The following is a 23,708-nucleotide window of genomic DNA, read 5'->3' on the forward strand; positions in this document are numbered from 1 at the left end:
ACCATATTACTGTCCATCTTTAGTGGCTAATACAAGAAAACATTGGCCAGCTGGCCCACAGTATTCATTTATAAAGTCATCACCAGTGGTGGTAAAGAGCCAGCCCACACAGGAAATCACCAATCGTGATCTAAAAGTGCGGGATTTTGTGTGTTCATGCAGTCATTCCAATCCGTCATATTTCATTCATAGGGAAAGATATCAGAAGAGAATGGGGATACTGGTTGGGTTGGTTCTCCCAAAGGTTGGCTGGGGGTTTACCATGACACATGCAGGAACCTCTAGGCTAGCAGCAACTGTCACACCATAGCACAAGAGAAACTCATCTGACAACCTTGACCGACCACTTTAGACCGACCAGAAAAAAAAAAAAAATGAAAAGGCAATAATTTTCATGCCAGGCCTGTAGCTCGCATAGTCACTTTGTTAAGAAACATTATGGTATGGTCACCAGCTATTTTTGCCCCTGGGTCTTATCCAGATTGTTTTAAAACACTCTGTGTATATCATTACTCCCCAGTGAAATTATGTAACTAAAGAGCATTTTTAGTAAAAAAAAAAAAAGAAAACTTGAGATAACTTTTTATTGGAATGCCATTATGGAGGTTAAAAAATCTCTGGCAGCAATGCATCTCAACAGAAAAATAGCCCAGTGGTACATTATTGTGTTGGTTTGAATCCATTTATTGGCCCTGGCTTGTTCCATTGAAGCATTCTGGTAGTACTTATGAAATGGCAACAGGCTATTTTCTGGGAATTTAATATGTCAGGCTACCTCTGTATTTCATCAAACCCTCTCAGGGTTGGTTATTGTTTGTAGCTTCAAGGAGGCAACCTGGGATTTTAATGCCTTTGGAGCCAATTTTTGACATAAAGGGAATGTTTGCGCTGGTGTTGATTTACATCTTGATTTAGACAGTTCCTCTTTCAAACACGTCCCCAAGAGGGGCGTCAGTTGTGTGCAAGCATGACAGGATATATGGAGCATTCTTAGATGCTAAGCTCACAAGCAATTTGTTCAAAAGGCACAGTCACGGCAGCACAGGGCAACTGGCGAACTTTTGCCTATATTTGCCACAGCGTTTTTCAGTCTCTCTGAGGGTGTTTATTCATGTTCAAACTGCAGGTTCTGCTCTTATTCAAGATCACTCTTCCAAGAGTGGCTCCAGTCTAGGTAAGGCCTGCCATAAGCAAACCCAGGTCGGGATCTGATTAAATTAACAGGATAGCGCTTCGTTGCCAAGGGAGTGAGCCCCAAATCATAATGTCTTGCTTTCTCATTTAAGGCAGTAAAATGACGACCAAGCATATAAGTTTATGTAGCCTTCCAACATTCTGTAAGGAAGGTGCAATGCTAGATTGCACAGTTTCAGGGTTTGCTGCCTGATCCCTTTTATGTTGAATGTTTTCAAGACGTTTTAAGCAGAAGTGCAAGGTTCTGTAGATATATTGTGACCTGCATGAAAAAAAAACAAAATAGCTAGCAGTTAAGATAGGTGCCTGCTCAAAAAAGAAAAGACGAGAAAAGGATTCAGTGCATTTTTGGATATATATTTTTCATATTCATACCAGGCATAATTCACCAAATCATGGGATTTTCTAGTGCTTGGTGTTTTTGAGTGTGTGGTAAAATAAGCCTAAACCATTTAAACTACATTAAAAAAATGAAGAAAATTCATTAAAACACAGTACAAGAAATAAAATACACATAGTTCACAGTACTACTGTGTCTTGTGTTATGGCTCTGTTTAAAAGGTGTTTAGGAGTATAGAAAGTGTTTCCATGAGTATGGTGGAGTTTAATAGGAGGGTGGGGAAGAATAATATCAATATCGCTGATTTCCCCTCTTGTGGGGGTGGCCCAAACAAATCTAAACGGGGGATTACTGCATTTCATAACCGTTGGGGAAATGCTTTTCTTATTAATTAGAAATTAATGAAGCCTCTAGCACAGACAACTCTTCTAAGATTAGGTGATGCACTACATTGTATTTCGACAGGTATCGCAAACCTACCAAGTATTAATAGCAATTTCCCCCTTTTGCATGGATCAGGCTTGAACATTTTTGTTTTCCAGATTCACCTCAATATATCCATCCATCATCTGAGCCGCTGATCCTCACAAGGGTTGCGGGAGTGCTGGAGCCAATCCCGGCTATCTACAGGCAGAAGACGGGGTACACCCTGACCTGGTTTTCAGCCAATCACAGGGCATATAGAATCAAACACAATCCACATTCACAATTACAAATAGGGGCAATTTAGAGTTTTCAATTAATACATAATTTAGGGATGTGGGAGAAAACCGGAGTGTCCGCAGAAAACCCAAGCAGGCACGGGAAGAACATTCAAACTCCTCACAGGTGGGGCCAGGATTTGAACTGCAGTCCTCAAACCTGTGAGGCAAACGTTTTAACCAGTTTTCTACACCGTGCTGCCCACCTTAACACAATGAAATCAAAATAGTATTTTATTGGTACTTCAAGCTGAGAGCATCATCTTGTTACAGACAAAAATGTCAGCTTTGATCCATAAAAATACAGATTTTGTGTCGATCTTCTTCCAACATCTTTTAAGACCAACAATGTTTGTGTTGGTTCTAGGCACATGCACAAAGGAGGAGAGTTTGAACTCTTGATTTTAGTTTTTAAACATTTTTAGGAGGCTTATTTTTAACGCCAAATCCCCCGTGACTTTATTAAAACAAAAAAAAAGCTGTGAATTTTAAAAAATCCACATTTGTCTATACTTTTCACTCACTGATCATGCAGTCATTGTCTGGACTACCTGTCTGGCATTGCTAGTAGCACAATGACTACTTAGTTCTGTCAATGTAATCCCCTCTAAGGCCTGTCTTTAATCCAAATGTAAATGTAAATCTCCCAAATGAAAAACTCTACAACCAACTGGCACCTAGCTCTTTGTTGATACAGCTATTCTCCATTCTACTTGTCAATAATGACAGCAACTTCTGTCAAAACGTCATCGTGCTGACATTGGAAGGTGACGTCAATAACAATGATAATAGATCTTGAACGTCCACGCAATATTTCATGATGTCCGTTGAGTCGTATTCATCTCTTTAGGTCCCGCCTTCATTCAGTCAATGTGTCTGAACCTGTAACCTGTCAATGTCTGTCATCTTACTCATTGTTGGCCACGAGTCAGTCACTAATGCCAGCAACTGATTGGTTGGTTCTGCCAGCAGGTCTCGTGCAGACATTTCCAAGTTGCATTTGAAACATTACACCCTCCATGAAAACTAAAGCATTCCGGTGGAATCTGATTATCTCAGTGGACACATACTGCTTTACATCAACCGTCTTAGGACTTCTTTGTCTTTCACTCTGTGATGTAAAAATTCAATTCGATCAAAGGTTGCCATTTTAGTTGTTTTCTTCATGTTTCCCATGTTGTTAACTTGTCAATCATTGATGGCAGCAACTGATTAATTGATTCTGTCCCCTGGTCTCTGTGCAGCCATTGATAAGTGAGAACCAAGATATTGGATTTTACTATATCAGTCGGCATGCATTGATATTCTTGCGTGATTTACGCTTCTTCTTCCAAAGTCTCATTGTAAAAAAAATGGCTGCCATCTCACCATTATTTCATATAGTCATTAGTCAGTGTTCATATCAAATATTGCTGGCAGCAGTACTGCTAGAGATTACTAATTGACATGTCACTAATCACAAAGAATCAATGAGCAATGTATGTTTTTTTTCCCCCAGTTAGGATTCACTTAGGAAGGCCTTTAAGATCATTTGCCTGTATGGCATGTTTTTATTCAGGGGTTTTTTGTGTGTGTATGTGTGTTTTTCATGGTCAGATACACCTTAAATTGCATTAAAGTTGACTTTTTATATTAAGGCTTAAATTTCCCATGCCCCGTTTGCATTTAAAGTTTTTGTATTACATCATCCACCTGCTCGTGAGCAGTGCAACTACAGTGGTACTACTTTTTTTTTTTTTTTTGCACAGGCAGTTCGGCCAAAAATTAAAAAAAAAATAAATAAAAGAAGCAGCTCATCACGCAGAAAGCTTTTGCAACATGGCAGCTGTCTTTCCTGATCGAGGCAGCCAAGTAGAAAGAAGTCTCAAAGGTGTGTGTGTGGAAAAACACACACACACATGCACACACACTCACACAAGCATATGCACACAAACACACACGCACGCACACAGAGAATGAGCTGTTGTGTTCCTTTTAGTGAAAATAATTCAATACATGCGATATGTACCTTTTAATGCATGTTTCAGGCAAGCAGCAGTAGCAGCTCATGGAAGGGCCAAGAACAGAAGCGAAAGGCAGTTTAAAAAAAAGGAAAAAGAGGAGAGTGATGGACTCCCCTCCCTCCCTTGGGGTCGATGACATCAATAAGAAGCTAATAATCCTGCCTGGAGCTACCTCACAAGAGCGATCCACTGCAGTCCGGCCCTCCTCCTCCACATACGTCTCACTCTGTACATCCTCACAAGACCATAGCCATAGACATAGGAGGGGTGGGATGGAGAGGTGTTAAGAAACAGAGGCAATGAAGACATTTTTGCTCCTCTTTACGTTTAGTTATCGATGAGATCCACAAGGGATTGTCTGCCATCGATTGGGCCTGCTTTTCTTTGGGGCTGCGGTGCTTGGTATGGAAGGCACGCACTTTTCAGAGTTTTCCCCTGTATGTGTGCATACGCGTTTTTTTTGTTTGTTTTGTTTCTGATATCATCAGATGGTGTGATTTGACTCTTGATTAGAGCATGCATAAACCAGTCATAAACAGACGCACATACTGTCAGACATTCATCAGGTGACAAATGCAACAAAGCAAAGATGTGCTGAGCAAAAATAGCGTCAACTAATTTCAGTGTAACATCATAACCTGCACCACCAAACCCCTTTCTCCTTAATTGCCCCACGGAAAAGCAATCTCATATGATTGACTTCCAGGGTCCAAACGGCACCATTATGCTGATACTGTATTACATACGGCTGTCAAGGCTTGTTTCGACAAATAGACGCGCAAGCACATGTGCACACGCACGAAAACATACAAACACACACACACACACACACACACACACACACGGACTGACTTGCACAAAAACATACAAATACACACAAACAGACCGACTTGCTCATGAGGACACAAACCATGACGTCATCTTTTATGCCGGCTGGATCACCGGGTTGGTTTACTAAAAAAAAAAAAAAAATTAACCATCCAATGCCCCCTAGAGGCGATCGCGAGTAACTGCCACCCTGAATGCCTCGAGATGCAACTCCAGTGGTGAGTATAATACGACAGGTCCATTATACTCAACTCGATACATGACACAGTAAGTTACCTCTCAAAAAAAATTACGGTGAACCATATGCTGAATGGATGACATTTTACTAAAAAAAAACATACAACATTACCAAGACGAAATCGTAATATTATGACAGTCACAATTTCCACACAAACCTAAATCCAATAGTCTGATACAAGAACCAGGAGAGACGCACGTTTATACAATAGCATGAATGCAAGTTTCTAAATTGTCAATTTATTTTCTTTACAAGATAAAGTCTGTTGTTCATTGATGACTGTCAATTTACAATTTTATTTTCAAATAGATATAACCTTTTCAGAGTTCCGAATATCACTCAGTGTTTGTACAAAAACATCAGGCTACTGCTAGAAAACAATTAACTTTATTTGGGGTAAAACAAAGATACTTTAAATGGTGGCAGGTGTCCACCATTGGACTTCCAATGAGTCATGATGAGGAAGAATATTTCAAATGTATATAATACCCTGGGCTTAGTATGTTTATATAATCCAAATTTTCATACTCCAAATTGTTAAAAAAAAAAATGTAGCCCTGAGATCCAGTAGCCCTCAATTGTTCAGTTTTTAAGGAGTTGGCATGGGAACTGAGGGGGAGGTTACAGTTTCAAGCCCCAAATGCGTATACGAAAACTAAGGTTATGAAGAGGCTTTGTGGTTTCTAAAAATTGTGAAATATGACAACAATAAACATATGATGGCCTATTATAAGTCTCACCTCTTTGGTGACATTGTCCTGAAGCAGACTGTAGAGGGGCACGACTCGACTGACTTCCAACAGCACAGGGATGGGTGACGGCTGCTCGCCGCCCCTGCCACGGCCCCTTAAAGCCACACTCCCTGCCGCCCCGGCCTGGTGGTGGCACAGGTGACAACTCAGTGGGCAGCTGCCCTTCTCTTCGCAGCGGATCTCTATGCCTTTGACTGTGTCCTCGGACAGCAGCTGGCTCTTCTGCAACCCCGTCAGGTAGCTGATGAAGGGTACCGATTTCAGGTCGTGACGCCCACCGCTGACACCAATCCCTTGCTCCGTAGCCTCTAGAAGGGAAAAAAAATAAGGACAAAAATAATGCCTTTTGGGCTAATTGTACAACTTGCTCAAGAGCAACAACTTCTAAACCCACCCTGTCATTAGCTTTTCCAATGCCGGACGGCAGAAAGTTCCATCCCCCCCGCAGATTCAACAACCAATGTTTGATCTTCTCATTGGTGATGGGACAACAGGGAAAGAAACCATTCCATAAAAAGAGGAGGACCACGTGTGTGTGTGTGGAATCAAACATTCCATCATATTGTCACATTGTCAGCGCTTCGGCATCAACAACCAACAAACCAGGCCGCACAAAAGAATCCTTCTGGGCCCTTCAGGTTTTCGAACCACTAATGTTTCACTGCAATCCTGAACCATGATAAATAAAGATGACAAATACCAAGATTCTACAAATAATTAATGCACTACAATTAAATATTGCTTATAGCTCTCACAAGATGGCGACACACCGCTACTTTTTTCTAAACAAAATCAACTGAGTTCAGCATACTTCCTTGAAACCAAGATGGCGACAAAGAAATACTATGATTGCTTTGAGTTGAGCAGAACAAAACACAAGACACAGTATCTGTGTTATTCAGCAAATAATAACAACAAATGTGATGATGTAAATTCGCAAAGGTCAAATGGCAAACATGTAAGGGTTCACCGTACAGGAAGGCTTCTGGAAGATCGAGGGCCACTTTGTAAATAATGGCCGAAGTGTATGATCGTATTTACATTTGGAAACGTGAAACGTACAGCACATGCACACAATGTAGCATATGAACTGTAGCTTTTATGAGTTAAGATGCAAGCAAGCAGCCGGCCGCTGTGTACGCCTGCCAGCGAGATGATGAGAGCTAGATCAGAAAGTGACACTGAAGAGGTGGCCACTTGCCAGGAAGTTCCAACCATGTATTGAGGGTGCAGTGCGGCGCTGGGATGACGGCGGCACGGTGAAATCTTGCTCATGTTTAGCGTTGGTTGCTAAGGGACCAAACAGGTAGTATTGTGTCCTTTCCTGCTGGTTCTGATTTAAAGTCGGCCGCAGTTCGGCAGTACATGTATTTCCCACTGTTACAACCGAAAGGTTGCTTATAACAAGGAAGAGGAGCCATGACACAAGTTAAGCATCTGTGGCTACGCTATATTTTAAGCAAATGCTTTTAAATGCTAAAATCTGACATTTCTACAATTTTCTACTGACCTGGTAATTTAAAGTATATGAGATGTCCGTCCATCTCTGTGCCTCGTTACCGTGTTGTGATACAGCATTTGTCTTAAGTCCCGCAACCCAAGACATTGGGTCCTGGTATTATTCATCTTTTTCCTCCATGCTCTTTGCACCACTGAGCTCAACTAAAATCTCTTCCTGTAGTCACTTTGAAATCTTTCCAACACTTTGAGAAGTTTTCAAAGAACATTTTTCAATTGGGGTGTGTCTCTGACAGCAGCAGGAACCCACCTCCTGCAGCACCAGCACACACACAATGAATGGGTTGGTTGACGGTGCACTGTGCTGTGAAAATGCCTTTATACACGCACTCATTTGTGAGATCCAGATTGCTGGTTAGCATACACTTGCTGTTGAGATTTGTTGAGTGTAACTACAAAAGAAAAACCAAGCACTCAAAAGTTTGGGAGGTAACCTCCACTCATTATTTTGCTGAACCTCACTAGGGCCGTGGGTTAGATGCAGCCTGTCCTAGCTGCCTTGGGATTTTTACTTATTATTTAAAACAATTCTGCATGAAAGTCTGTTTATGTGTTTATTTATTTTGTGGTTCATGAAAAAAATGGCGGCACAGTGGATCAGCTGGTAAAGCATTGGGCTCACAGTTCAGAGGTCCCAGGTTCAATCCCGGACCCACCTGTGTGGAGTTTGCATGTTCTCCCCGTGCCTGTGTGGGTTTCCTCCGGGAACTCCGGTTTCCTCGCGAATCCCCAAAACATGCAACATTAATCGGACACTCTAAATTGCCCCGAGGTGTTATTATGAGTGTGACTGTTATCTGTCTCCATGTGCCCTGCGATTGGCTTGCAATCAGTTCAGGGTGTACCCCGCTTCCTGCCTGTTGACAGCTGGGATAGGCTCCAGCACTCCCGTGACCCTTGTGACGATTGTAATGCTCCTGGCGACCAGCCAAGCTGGGCGGGGCCAGGCAATCAGCACTCACACACCTGCACCTTATGAACCCGAATGACCCTCACTATATAAGACCCTGGGGACGACTAGTCCTCTGCCAGATCGTTGCCTTTGATGCCTCGTTCCTGCACTCCCGTTTGCCTGACTTCTGCCTTCTGTGTACCGACCCTCGCCTGTCCCCTGACCACCCTTGTAAGCCTGTCGCTACTAGTACTTCTGTTCGTTTGGACTGACTTGCTGGTAACCGACCTCGGAACAAATAAAGCCCTCCTTTGTACTGCTTACCTGCATCTTGAGTCGTGCATTTGGCCTCGTCCGTGACAACGATAAGCGGCTAAGAAAATGGATGGATGAATTAAAAAAAAAACCTGTGCAGTATAATTATTTTTTGTTTCCTTGCCATGCTGAACTTTGGTTTGCATTTTTTAAACAAATACAACTGCTACCTTGCTTGTCTGCGTCTCTGTTCTTGACCACTTATCTTCTTTAGCTGCAAACCACAATGATGAAATCTTCCAATCTTACACGTTACACGTATTAGTCCCTTATCTCTTATTTATTATTTTATTTGCGCAAGCCAAAAGGCTTCTCCTGAATGAAAAGAACTGCTAATAAATAAATAAAAAGGCTATTGTACTTTGTAGTCATTGTTGTCATCATTCTTGTCTTTTTCATACATAACCTTTGGCCTCCCCCCTCTACTTATGTGCATTTTTGTTGTCTGCCAACACATAGATACACAGACAAGACAAATAGTGCCAATTTCCCCATTCATTGATCTCACACCAGCTTGTGAATTAAAATGTCGTTGTTGACTGGTTGCAGTATAATTACTCATCTGGGACACAACCCCCTGGCTAGGGTTGCGTTGCCGTGGGCAACGACCCCAAGGTGTCAAATACGTTCCAGAGCAATGCAACATAGATGTTGGAAGGTATGGATAATAATTTAAATGCATGGATGTGTGGGAAATGCTACAAATGTGTTATTTCCGAATTTGCACAAACAACTGACAAAATACAATATTAATTGAATAGGATAAATCCATGTAACATGTGGACAATGTACTCAAATTGTTATATATTTTTCCAGAACAAAATAATTCCATCCACCCATTTTCTAAGCCGCGTATCCTCACAGGAGTTGAGGAAGTGCTGGAGTCAATCCCAGCCGTCATCAGAAAACCCACGCAGGCACGGGGAACAAGCAAGCCCCACACGGCGAGCCCAATATTCAACCCCGAGTTCTCAGAATTGTGAGGCAGATCCTCTAAGCAGTTGTCCACCACGGTCCCATGTCTATTACAATCGTCATCATTCAATGAAATAAGCAGTATAGTAATCATATTGAATAGTAAAAGGTATTCTGATTTCGACAAAAATAAACATTAACGTTCAGTTTTTGCTGTTCATCACTCTGCTACAGCGTGCGATTTCTTTTGAAGACTTATTCTGACACCCAGTGGTTACTATCTGCAATCACTAGCAGGGGTCAAAAACGATGACATCATTTTATGGAATCAACACTTTCCTAATCTCAGTTTTTTTTTTCCTGGTCAAAAAAAAAAACGAGACCATCTGCATTATTTACTTTCCACCTGGTTGTAAGTTAGACTTACGTGACTATTTACTTAATTATTACGTTATTATTGTTATTTTCTGTATATTTATTTGAAATAATTTCTGCCAAATCGAACGTAAGGCATCAGGCTGCAGTTCAACGCTGTACTTGTGTGTGTCTCTCGACGGCGGCCGCTGGCGTTGCCGACCCAACGCGGCAGCAGCCAATCGTGACGAACGGTTGCTTCACGTACTTTGCGTCAGCGCGTAACCTCGCGTACGCGACGTCACCGCCACTGCAGTCTCTTCGGAGGACGCAGCAGCAGAAACCGAAGCAGGCGTACATCTCACGCCTCTTTTTTTGCCTCCTGCTAACAAACAAAGGTAATATTTTTCCCCACAATGACATGTTAGCAGCGAATATTTTGAGCGCACGGGCCTATTTTGAATTCGGAACAACAGTGTCTCTTGGTCGCGAGGGAGACGTTTGTTTCGTTCTTGGCGTCTGGCCTTTCTTGTTGTTATTAGCCAAATATTATGAAGCCTGCTAAATAATTAGCTTTGATACTGAAGCTCATTGTGTGCAGGTTTTGTCAGCAGCAATTCAACACGATGAATGGGCGTGGCTCCTTACATTTTGACACAGACAATTTGGACTCTTAAAGTGTTATCATTGAGTTAGCTATTTTACCTTATTTTGATTATAATTGTAAATTCTGAGACAAGCGCTGGCATTAATTTGATTTTGTGTCAAAATCAGTCTAATTGATACTGTGGTGATGCTAAGGGACAAACATGAACAGCAATGCACGTGCATTAAATGACTTTTTCTGGGTTTAAGGTCCTCAATATGGGAATTTCAGAAATAACCTGTCAACAGGAATCACATAAGTTGTCTGAATATTCATTGCTGTTGGAAAGCAGTAACAACAATGTGGTCATGGTGTCATGGCATTGCCACATTAACTCGCTTGTGTTATGGTGTTCAGTTCATCTTGTGTGGATTTTGCATTGTTAACCATTGCGATATAGAGTTTAAAAAAAAAAAAAAAAAAAAAAACTGGCAACACAATGTGAGAGTATGGATTAGTAATACGTGACACTCAATTGAAGAAAACTGGACTGTCCAAGCGTCCATTTTCTATTCAGCTTGTGGTTGAGAGATGCCAATGCAAGTTGACTGGTCAGGAGGTGGGAGTACACCCTAGACTGGTCACACTCACATTCACACAAATAGACAATGTTTTAAATTTGACATATATAGGCCTGTCACCACAATAACCATTCATCACCAACGTGCAGCGCATAGTCACACAGCAGAGACGCACAAGTTATCTATTATGATTGCTAGCCCGTTAGCTAACAAGCTAGTGATTTAAAGAACTTAGTCTTACTCCACGGTGGTAAATTTTTTTTGTGTGTTAGTTAACTAACAACCACAGGAAAGTTGTTTAATGTGTTCACTAGCCCGTGAGCTAGTATGTTGTTCAAAATGCCAGGGCCTTTTCCAAGTCATTTTTCACCTAATGTTACATAGAAATGTTAACATTACAGTTCAGATTTTTATCATATCCAACCCAGTTGTTTATCTCATGGATGGGTTTTCTTTTTTAAACACTATCTGGCAGCAAAAACAACAGTATGCTCCTGAACTGATAAAAAAATATTCACTTTTCATTGAACAAAAAGCACTACTGTTGGTCTTTTTGTATTTCTTAACATGCTTTTTTGTGAGGCTTCTATAGTAGTCGTAGGTGCTCCACTGAAATTTTTGTTTTAGCTGAAAGTTACCCAAAAACTTTAACCTTTGGTTTCAGACCACAAGACTTTTTTCACCAAAATAAAACAACACAGTTTGATAATGACGTAGTGCCATAATCCAGTCACAAATGTGAAATCGGCATATATATTAAATAACAAGCATTGAACAATCTAGTATTAAACATAATAACAGATGAACTGTAATAATTTAAATTTGCATGTCTTGGTGGGAGACTGGTTAGCATGCCTGCCTCAGAATTCTGAAGACCGAGGTTCAAATCCCAGTCCTGCTTGTGTGAAGTTTGCATGTTCTCCCTGTGACTGTTTTGATTTTCTTCAGGTACTTCGGTTTCCTCCCACATCGCTAAAACATGCATGGTAGGTTGACTGAAGACTCTGAATTACTCTCTGGTGTGAATGTGTGCATGAATTGTGTCCCCTGCGATTGGCTGGTGACCAGTTTGGGGTGCACACAGCCTCTCGCCCGAAGATAGCTGGGATAGGCTACACACCTGCGATAAAGCGGTATGAGAAATGGATGGATGTCTCAATTAATTATGGGAAGTGCTTGGCATCAAGCTCGTGGCTACTAGCCCAAAAGTAACATCACTATTGTCTGCCAACCTCGCTGCTTTCGGCTGTTTAGGGGAGGAATGCTTTTTGCATGCTATTTCGCGCTACCTACAAATACGATGCCGAGATGCAGAGGCGAACATGTGCCTTGTATCTGTAGCGTATTCCACCTATCATCGGGCAGGAGGCGGGGTACGCCCTGAACTGGTTGCCAGCAGATTACAGGGCACATAGAAACAAACAACAGTCAATTACTGCATATTTTGGGGATGTGGAAGGAAACCGGAGTCCTCAGAGAAACCCCACGCAGGCAGAACATGCAAACTTCACACAGGCAAGGCCGGGATTTGAACCCCGGGTCTTACAAGTGAGAGGCCAACACTCTAACCATCTGCACCACCGTGGCGCCTTACAATTGGCATACTTATAAAATTAATAATCGGTGGGAATAATAAAAGTTCATTTTTTTTTATTAATGTAAAGTACTTTGTGTTGCTTTTTTTTAATGAAAAGCACTCACAAATAAAGTTTGATTTAAATTTCCTGATGTTTTGGCTTTCAGTTTTTGGCCTCTGGCTTTTCAATGCCAATTTTCGGTGCATCACTAGTATTTGCCCACGTTAAAAGTGACATTTCATGTCAAAGGAGTACTTTTCTTATCGTGTTAACATTATGGAAATGAAAAATATTGTGTCTTGTTGCCCATTCTATTTTGGAGCTTGTGGATAAGCAAAGGCTGACTTGGAGCCAGTCAGTCACAGAGTCGAGCCAAGCTATGAAATCATGTAAGTATGACATAACTCCTTTCAGCTCGGCATCTCCTTGCTTTTTAAAGGTGTACGCACTGTCCCAAGTTTTAACACATTTTTACGTAGGATGGGCACATGTGATTGCCATGCTTTCAGTACGGGTTAAAGGACTCTGTTAGTTGTTTTACCTTTAACTTGTTCAATGTCATGGATGTTTATACTCGTCAATTGGAATTAGAATCCAGGTGTTTATTGCCACGTGGTCAGGAAATGTCGTTCACTTAAATTAAGTCTGCTTAAGAATTATTGTCACATAAAATGAGTTTTCATATTTTTAATAGAAAAAACACTCATAGAGTGAAGTAAAAAGGAATTAAATACTTGAGATGCTGTGGCTTGACCTTAAACGAGCTATTCAATCTAGAAATCCCACAAATATGGCCGAAGTGCAACACTTTTGTAAAGAGGAATGGTCCAAATTTCTTCCTGCTCATTATTCTGATCTACAATTACAGGAAACATTTGGTTTGCGGTCATTGCTGCCAAAGGAGAGTTAACCAGTTATTAAAACCAATGTTTCACTTATTTTTTCCTCTTTTTCCTGTTAATCTGTATGTGTTATTTTAAATAAAAATAGGAAAACAATTGTTTGTGTGGTACTGGTTTAAGCAGACTGTTTATTCTTGTGATTTCAATGATCGAGCCACACTTTATGATTTATAATTTGTCCATCAATTTAAGAAATTCAAAAGGATTCAAATTTGCATTGTTTCAGCAGCAATTGTGGTAATGGAAAATGTAAATATGTAGTAGAAAAAGTTTGCAAGAAAAGATACATTTCTTACATATATGAGTACAAGTACACAAAATAGAAACCAAAATTGTTGTCCATATATAAACTGGAAATCAGCAATGCTATTTCTTTGTTTACAAAATAGAGTAATGAGTTGTAATTTTGATGTTTGAAATGTGCTTAATAAGATTTATTAGACTTTTGTTTTTTTGTGATGAGGATTGAAAACAAAATTGGCAAAGGTGAATTAATCCATTTTTAATAATGGGATATCAAAATTACCTATACTGATGCTTTGATACACGCTGCAACTATGTCCTCATTACATGGTTGATGTCATAAAAACATTAAAATGACAAATATTGGAGCCATAATTTATCAAGATTATGACTTGCATGGAAATGCAAATTTTTTGTTAAATATGTAAATTCAGACAAATTTTGTCAAATCATTCTGGAAAGTGATTTTACATATACAGTGTGTGTATATGTATGTGTGTGTGTGTGTGTGTGTATATATATATATATATATATATATATATATATACATTTTTTTAAATATGTAAATTCAGACAAATAGTTCTGGATGTGAATTACAATAGGTTGGCATTGTGAGCTCTGCTATAATAGCCATAAATACAGTTTTACTAATAATTGGTATAGTAATTTTTCTTTCTCCATCATTTTTGGAAGAATGATAATTATAACCTGCGCAATACCAGATATATTTGTCTGTGCGTATTATTACATTATCTGTCATCCATGTTATGATAATCCTGATAGTTAAATCAAGGGAGCTGGACTGTTCTTGCTGGAGATGTTTCACCTTTAATTCAAAATGCTTCTTGAGTTGTAATGTCCCTCCTTTTGCCCCTCGAAGGTGTCTTGAGCTGTTGTTAACCAGTGTCATTAGGCCAACAACTATCCTGCAGGTCAGTCAATTTATGAGTTTTTATCTTTGTTCAATTCACAATTTATTACTTTAAGAGTTATGGGTTTTGCACTAGTGTTCACTGCCAATTTGAAATGTGCAGTTTCTGAAAACCAAGTTGGATAGATTTTTCTGACTGATTAATTGTAAAAAAAACACTCAAACTATTAATCAATTCATATCATCATTAGTTGCAGCAGGTGTGACAAATATGGGAATCTGTGGTTCCAAAGTCTCTCCGTTAATGACGTAGGTGAACCGGTCCATAGTCAACCTTTATTTGCGCGATTAAGGTCTCCATAAGAAGAGCACGGAGTCCCATTTCCATTCTTTGGAATCTCTTCTGACCAACTAAACTGAACTGATTGAGCTACCTTTGCTCCATCCAAATAATGTTCTAACACCACTTTTCTTGCCTTGGTAATCTATGAGGTTTTCTTTCTTTCAGGCAAGAACCATAATGGCAACAGGATCTTTCCCACTTGATCCAGATTTAATGAGGGAGATCCTTGAATGTCCCATATGCCTGGAGACCTTCAATGAGGACCAAATTAGACCCAAACTCCTCCAATGTGGTCACACGGTGTGCCGCCATTGCCTGGAAAGGCTGTTGGCAAACACAATCAATGGGGTGCGCTGCCCCTTCTGCAGTAAGGTCTCGCGCATGAGCAGTATCTCGCAGTTGGCCGACAATCTCACCGTACTCAAGATCCTTGACTGCGCCAAGTCCTGTGGCGCGGCCGCCACTGCCCTTATGTGCGGGTCCTGCTGCAGCCGTCTGCCGCGCCAGTACTGTCACGACTGCACTGTCGTCCTTTGTGAACTCTGTAAAGTTGAAGGGCATCTACACCGTGGTCACACCGTTCAGCCTGTGCAGATGGCTGCCGAGCAACGTCGGAAAGAACTGGGTGAAAAACTGTCCACTTTACGTGACACCATGGGTGAAATCCAGAAGAAAAAGACAGCCATTGAAAACATTACCAAATCGTTAAGGGCAAAGTACAAAGCAGTTCAGCAAGACTACACAACGGCCGAGCTGCAGCTTCAAGAAGAGCTGAGCCGCTCGCGTAAGACATTCATAACATCCATGGCAGAGCTACAGAAGCTCAATGGGCAGGTCCTCGAGGAGCAGACGTACCTCCTCAACATTGCGGAAGTAAAGGTGGTCTCTTGCTGCGACTATCTGACCATGCGAGTGAGGCAGAGCGACATCAGCCTGCTAAAGGATGACGGAGGTGCATGCGATGAGGAGCTCAATTTGAGGACAAGCTTGCCCACCGTGTTTCAGCTGCATGAACCGGAGTTGATCCGGACGAAACACTCCAAGCCAGCAGAAGTGGGACATTTGGCCACAAGCACGTACACGGTTAATACAGATAATTCGGAATGTGCTTTGGATGTTGATCTCGAGGGCAATATTGAGGCTCTAGATGGGGCTTTTGGCAGTGCAATGGGGCGGCCAGTGGATCTCTACCGAGATGTTGACATGGTTGCAGCAGTCGATGACACAATAAGTAGCTCACCTGGCTCCTTTAAGTCAAAATCCATGGATGCAGCGGGGGAACCACAAGGAGGTGCATGTGCGGGTCCCCCAGCGTGCCAGTTTGTGAAGAAGATGGGATGCAAGGGAGCGCTTCCTGGCTCTTTCAATTTACCAGTTAGTATTTGCGTAAGCCAGCAAGGTGAGGTGCTAGTGGCTGACCGTGGCAACTACCGCATCCAAATTTTCAACCGCAAAGGATTCCAGCGCGAAATACGCCGAAACGCCAGCAGCATAGACAACTTTGTCCTGAGCTTCCTCGGCGCCGACCTGCCGAACCTCTTGCCCTTGTCCATCGCTGTCACACATCAGGGCCTGATCGGAGTCACTGACAACTATGACAATTCTGTCAAAGTGTACACTATGGATGGGCAATGTGTGGCTTGCCACAAGAACCAGCTCATCAAGCCCTGGGGCATTACTGCGATGCCCTCTGGTCAATTCGTGGTGTCAGACGTGGAGGGCGGCAAGCTGTGGTGTCTCGCCGTCGACCGCAATGTCGGCGTGGTGAGCTACAGCCGTCTGTGCTCAGCGGTGCGGCCCAAGTTTGTGACGTGCGACGCCGGCGGAACCGTCTACTTCACCCAAGGTCTGGCGCTCAACTTCGAGAAACGCCACAACGAGCCTCACCTGGAGGGCGGCTTCTCAATTGGCTCGGTGGGGACTGACGGACAGCTCGGCAAGCAGCTCAGCCATTTCTTCTCCGAGTCAGAGGACTTTTGCTGCATCACCGGCATGTGTGTTGACGCCAACGGGGATCTGCTGGTGACGGACAGTGGCAGGAAGGAAATCCTGCAGTTTCCCAAAGAAGGGGGGTTTAAAATTCTTATCCAGGAGGGACTGAACTGCCCTGTGGGGGTGGCCACCACCCCCAAAGGGCAGCTGTTGGTGCTGGACTGCTGGGACCACTGTGTCAAAGTCTACACATACATTCAGAAAAGGCACTCATCCACCTCCTAGAGGAATGAACCACACAAAGTGGGAAAGGAAGCATAGTTATTTTTCGGTAGATGTTTGCGAAATGTGAACGCAAAAGAATTACTCATTTTACTTTGCCCAACAGAATTTCAATTGAGCCACCTCACTATAACACTACCAAGCAGCCTTTAGACTAAATGATCTCACAATAAGCTTTATATTTGAGAATAAAGGCAAAGCTGTCTCGTCAAAATGAAGTGTTTCTCTCGCCTGTGTAATTGGTTTAAATGTGCAATTTATGAACAGGAAAAAAGAGCTATAACGGCATTCACAAGTGAAATGGCGTGAATCTCTGGGCTGTGAGCCTGTGAAGCACTTTACTGTGTACACCTCTGTTTTAATTCCACATTGACAGCTTTTAAGTTTTACTGTGCAGTTAGATAATGACAAATCAGTGACTGCGGTAAACTGCATTCAGTAACATTCAGGGAGCATGCATGTAGTATTCTCTGTTACACGCTTGTAATGGCATATTTGCTGTGAACGCAAGCTGTGGAAAATTACACTAGTCAGTGTGGTTTTGTGGGTTTTCATTTATGAGGCCATTGACGAGTTACAAAAAAAGATATACAGTATGGCTGTTAAACGTGTACTTTTTGTTAAGCCTGAAATTTATATAAGTGAGGCTGTAAAATGTAAAAAATGTTAAGCACAGGGATGGCCATAATATGGACACACAAATAGGCGCGCAGAACATTCAAAGAGATCTATCACAATATTACAAAATAATGTTATATTTCCCTACACCCATTCAAAGGAATTTAGTCACATATCTGTCACATTTGTGGGGGAAACAAACCAACTGTGAAATCTGATCTCTTAACAATTTACTACATCAAAACTATTTCTTTTCATTTTAAGTGTATCTCAGCCAAAGTTGCTGGAAAATAGTTTGGTTTCAATGTGGTTATTTTGTTTGATTTCTGAGTAAAATATTTTACAAACATCAGTATTGGTGTAAAAAAAAAAAAAAAGCAGCATAAAATTGAACTAAAAGATAATGTAACCATTCATGTATACTTCCCATACTCCTCTTGGCATTTGTCGTATCTTTCCATACTACGTAATATCTTGATGCTTGCGAAAACGTTTCTTATTATTGTATATGTCCTACTAAAATTTCAGAAGACATGGGACACTTTTTCTCAACTCTTTTTGTTTCAATACTAGTGTAACATATTTAAGCACGAAAACACTTTTTCCTATATAAACACAAAAATGTGTTCCACACTCACTAGAAGCAAACAACTAAATGGAAAGTCGTCAAAACTAAAGAATAGATGGGAATTATTAACTGAACCTGATTATAATAGTTTGTGGTTTGCGGTTGTAATTGTTTGATCACCAATATATTAGAAATACTGTTTAGTATAATGCCGTGCACTTTGACACAATGTAAAATACAACCACCATAAAAAAAGTCTTTAAAAGCTGATCATTGTCTTTATAGAGGAATATTTTCATATTTATTTAACATAATATAATGGGTCAATAGTATTTTTCTATGATGGGTTGGTGAATTGCTGAACTTGTGCCCCCCAAAAACAACTATGCCACATGCTTTTAATTTAATTAAAACATGATATGATTGATTTTTTTTTTCTGGATGGTTTGCTGTGCCTGCCCTTTTTTTTTTTTTTTTTAACTGCCCAAAAACACATGCTTACATGTATGAAACGGCACAAATAGTAGCCACGAAGAGATGAAATCAATTTATATCCAAATATATTGTATTTGTCATTGTCATTTATATATTTTTTACTTTTGAATTGTAATTTGGGGAATTTAAACATATCTTACATTGGAAATATTGTATGCCTGCTGTAAAACGATATGCACCTTCCAGCCCAGGTTGTGTTCATAAGAGAGCGCATTGTCTGAGCCTTAAAATGACTGCACTTCAATAGCTACATAGTACACAGAGACAGTGTACATGTGTAAGCCAAGTGAACAGGAGAGGAATATCTCTTCATTTATAGTAAATCATTGTTGTGCGCTTATTCTTTTTCAAATGTTTGGTATCTGCGTCAGTCAAATAGAATTTCACAACTTCATCCAAGTGGTCGCTATATATAGGTAGACGGGCCAAAAAGTTTATAAATGTGCACACACCAAAAAAAAAAAGAAAAAGTGCCCTTGTGTCGGTGTGCTGAGCATCTTGTGTGTCATGTTTTATTAGGCGACATTTCATCGTCCAATTATTATTGTCAATAACATTTGTATTAGGTCCTTGAAGTGAACTTCCTCCCTACCCGATATCTCTCAGGTACTCTGGAGCATGAGAATTTTACAATGTGTTGAACACATGGACAAAAAAAAAAAAAATCCTGTTTGTGGTCCAACTTGTGTTAGTTTTGTTGATTCTCTTGAGTGCAATAAACATTTCTGAATCAAAAATATCTCCAATTTGTCAAAACATTATTTTGAGGTGTTATAAAACATGGAATGCGGTTCATAAAGATTAAAAAAAACCTGTTTATGAAACCCCTTTATTTCTGTGAAAGATTTTTCCTAATCAATACATGAATATTTCAGTTCAAATTAAACATTTCATCAGACAACTTACCAGATTCACAGTTACTCAGCTTGGAAAAACTTTTTCACACAAACCCAATGTATATCCCGACTGGGATTCTCTATTAAATAATGTCTTTTAAAATACATCCACAATTTTCTACAGAATCAATAAAGTACCCAAAACCACCTACGAACATTCAATTTTAATCATTTAACTTGAACACAAGGTGGAATATTGAATGGCTTATGAACACATCTCCGTCACAGTTCCAAGACTTGGGTTCAAATCCAGCCTCGCTTTTGAGGAGTTTGAATAGGTGCATGGGATTTCTCCGGCTACTCCGGTTTCCTCCCACATTTCAAAAACATCCACCATAGATGAATTGAATGCTTGTTTGTCTCTATGTGCCCTGTGATTGGCTGGCGGCCAGTTCAGAGCGTAAAGATAGCTGACTTGGGCTACAGTGCACCTGCGATCCGAGTGAGGATAAGTAGCACGGAAAATGAATGAAATTCAAGAAAGGACTCTCATTTTGAAATGATATACATAGAGTATTATGAAAAATGTTTTCAATGACATGCAGAGATCCATGATACTACCTGACAAGTGTAATTTGATAGCATGATAATCAAGTGCCTCTCCTTGAGCCGTCACCTAATTGTGGTGGAGAGGTTTGTGTGTCTCGATGATCCTAGGAGCTAAGTTGTCTCGGGATTCACACCCATGGCAAAAAGGTCCCAGTTCAGGGGACAGAAAAAGTATGACACTGGAACACCTATGATCAGTGAAAATGTTGGATCTTGCCCGGACGTGGGTCACCGGGGCCCCCCTCTGGAGCCAGGCCTTGTGGTTGGGCCTGCACCTGTGGGGCTCGGCCGGGCACAGCCCGAAAGGATAACGTGCATCCCCCTTCCCATGGGCTCACCACCTGTGAGAGGGGCCATAGGTGTCGGGTGCCATGTGAGCTGGGTGGTGGTTAAAGGCAGGGACCTTGGCGATCCGATCCCCAGCTACAGAAACTAGCTCTAGAGACATGGAATGTCACATCTTTGGCAGGGAAGGAGCCTGAGTTGGTGCGTGAGGTCGAAAACGTCAGACTAGATATCAAGGGACACTCCTCTACGCACTGTTTGGGTTCTGGTACCACTCCTCTTGAGAAGAGTTGGACTCTGTTCCATTCTGGAGTTGCCCATGGTGAGAAACGCCTAGCATGTGTGCGTATACTCATTTCCCCTCGGCTTGGGGCCTGAACGTTGGCGTTAACCCTGGTGGATGAGAGGTAAGACTCCCTCTGCTTGGTCCACATTGCCGGCAATAAGTCGGACTCTTTCGGGTGAGTGTTGGACTCTGCAAAGGCTGCCCTTTGTCACCGATTTTGTTCACAACGATTATGAAGAGAATTTGTAGGTGCAGCTGAGACCTAGAGGGTTTCCGATTTGGTGGCCTCAGCATCGCATATCTGCTCTTTGTAGATGATGTGGTTCTGTTGGCTTCATCAAGCCGTGATCTCCAACGCTCACTGGAGCGGTTCGCAGCAGAGTGTGAAGTGGCTGGAATGAGAATCAGCACCTCCAAATCAGAGACCATGGTCCTCAGTTGGAAAAGGGTGGTGTGCCCTCTACGGGTCGGGGATGAGATCCTGCCCCAAGTGGAGGAGTTCAAGTATCATGGGGTCTTGTTCATGAGTGAGGGAAGGAGCGGGGGATCGACAGACAGATCAGTGCAGCGTCTGCAGTGATGTGGACTTTGTATTGGTCCATTGTGGTAAAGAGGGAGCTAAGTCGAAAGGCGACGCACTCAATTTACCAGTCAATATAATTTCTTACCCTCACCTATGACCACAAGCCGTGGGTCGTGACCGAAAGAGTAATATCCTGAATACAAGCGGTCGAAATGAGTTTCTTCCGTAGGGTGTCCGGGCTCTCCCTTAGAGATAGGGTGAGAAGCTCAGTCATCTGGGAGGGGCTCAGTGTTGAACCGCTGCTCCTCCACATTGAGAGGAGCATGATGAGGTGACTAGGGCATCTGATCTAGATGCCTCCCAGACGCCTCCCTGGTGAGGTGTTCTGGGCATGTCCCACTGAAAAGAGACCCTGGAGATGACCCAGGATTCATAGGAGAGACTATGTCTCTCATCTGGCCTGGGAACAACTCGGAATCCCTCTGGTAGAGCTGGAAGAGTTGCCCGTGGAGAGGAAAGTCTGGGTATCCCTGCTGAAGCTACTTCCCCCATGTCCTAACCTGGAGAAGCGGTAGAAAATGGATGGCTAGATGGATGGATGGATAATGAAGTGCTGCCTCTGTGGGGGAAAATAGAATCAACCCATTCATGGGCAGGGTGGCAATTTTTTGCCTTATTGAGATAAAAGTCTCCTAACAGGCCATAATCAAGGACATAACACTTGTTTTTCATTTAATGTTAAGTTGTATGATAACTTTACTAATTTGTAATCTCGTCCCAAAAATGGGGAGCTGCCCGCGAGAGGCTAATTGGCTTTCTTAGTAGATCGTCCCAAAAACCAGAATCAGAATCAGATTAAAACACTTAAATATTTTGATACACTAAAGGATATAATGCGTGAAAATCATGATGTCCTAAAAATAGGACGCTGTCCATGAATGTGTTAATTTGTTTTCATTTGCTCTGTGTCAATAAGAGATCCTTTTTTTTTCCTTGTTCTGTGGTGATAGTCGTGAACCTTTGCTCTTCCTTATTGCTGGTTATCATGGTCACAGAAGCCATACCCAACATTGGACCCGCAATAAAGGGCTCATTTGCATCATACATGATGACCACCCCTTCAAAACTGGCTAATTTCAACGCGGTTCAGAAAGTCTAAAATTTTCTCGAATTCTTTGGTTGACAACTGTGTTGTTGGTAACTATTTAACCCTGGTAATTGTATGTGCTAAAAGAAGTAACGGGGGAAAAAAACATATTACCGTTGCTTTTAATGTTAAGTTACATGTCAACTTTAACACATAGTATAATTTTAAAAGTGCTTTGTGTATTTATTAAATGTTACCTTTCTGGTACTGAAGCCAGAGCTGCTGCTGGGCTTTCTTGCTGGGGAAGTAGATGCTGCAGCTAAGCTCGGAGCCGTACAGTGCCTCCGACACGTAATGGCTCCCGTATTGCTGGAGGAATGCCAGCAGCTCCTCACGAGTACTCTCGCCCGACAGCGTCTTTAAAACCTTTGCGAAACCTACCAGGTCGAGAAGGAAGGAATAGTAAATACAACTATCCAACCATTATACTGCCATAATCGTGCCCAGAGGTCTTTATTTACCCAATTGCAGTGGTTGGAGAGTGTATCTTGTGTGAAAAAATAATATTCATGGTGTATTAGAATTAATGTCCAGTGAAACTGGTAGATTTGAAAAAAAAAATCCAGTCAAAAAGCTAAGACTCAAAAAATAAAAAGTCAAGATATTTTTCATTTAGATAAATGTTAAGGTCCTCCAGTTGGGACTGCTTACTAGGTTGGTACTATACCCAAAATATGCTCAGCAGTTACAGTGAAGAAGTATTTCAACACCCTGCTATATTGCAAATTCTCCCACTTGGAAATCATGGAGGGTCAGAAATTTTCATCGTAGCTGCATAAGAGATAATCTAAAAAGAAAAATCCAGAAATCCCAATGTATGATTTTTTTAATGATTTATTTGTATGATAAAGTTGCAAATAAGTATTTAAACAAGAAAGCTGAGAAAGCCAATGTTAATATTTGGTACAGTAGCCTTTGTTTCCAACTACAGAGGTTAAACGTTTCCTGTAGTTATTCACCAGGTTTACACACAC

The 23,708-nt window shown here is 41.4% G+C and overlaps 2 protein-coding genes across 4 annotated transcripts in view; one reads left to right on the forward strand and one right to left on the reverse strand.

The window, feature by feature from the left end:
- The window catches only part of LOC133490570 (astrotactin-2), a 301,145-nt gene that overhangs the window by 44,542 nt on the left and 232,895 nt on the right, over nucleotides 1-23,708 (reverse strand). For all 3 annotated transcript variants that reach the window (XM_061800812.1, XM_061800811.1, XM_061800810.1), the window contains 2 exons: nucleotides 22,932-23,111; nucleotides 6,045-6,364 (listed from right to left, as the gene is read on the reverse strand). In XM_061800812.1, coding sequence (XP_061656796.1) covers nucleotides 6,045-6,364; nucleotides 22,932-23,111 — 500 coding nt within the window. The remainder of the gene's footprint in view (nucleotides 1-6,044; nucleotides 6,365-22,931; nucleotides 23,112-23,708) is intronic.
- trim32 (tripartite motif containing 32) lies at nucleotides 10,221-19,776 on the forward strand. The gene is made up of 3 exons (XM_061800813.1): nucleotides 10,221-10,448; nucleotides 14,820-14,871; nucleotides 15,319-19,776. Exon 3 carries the CDS (start codon nucleotides 15,331-15,333, stop codon nucleotides 17,368-17,370), a length of 2,040 nt encoding a protein of 679 aa, XP_061656797.1. The 5' UTR covers nucleotides 10,221-10,448; nucleotides 14,820-14,871; nucleotides 15,319-15,330; the 3' UTR covers nucleotides 17,371-19,776.

Source organism: Syngnathoides biaculeatus, chromosome 17, assembly GCF_019802595.1.
Source record: "Syngnathoides biaculeatus isolate LvHL_M chromosome 17, ASM1980259v1, whole genome shotgun sequence".
Taxonomy (NCBI): domain Eukaryota; kingdom Metazoa; phylum Chordata; class Actinopteri; order Syngnathiformes; family Syngnathidae; genus Syngnathoides; species Syngnathoides biaculeatus.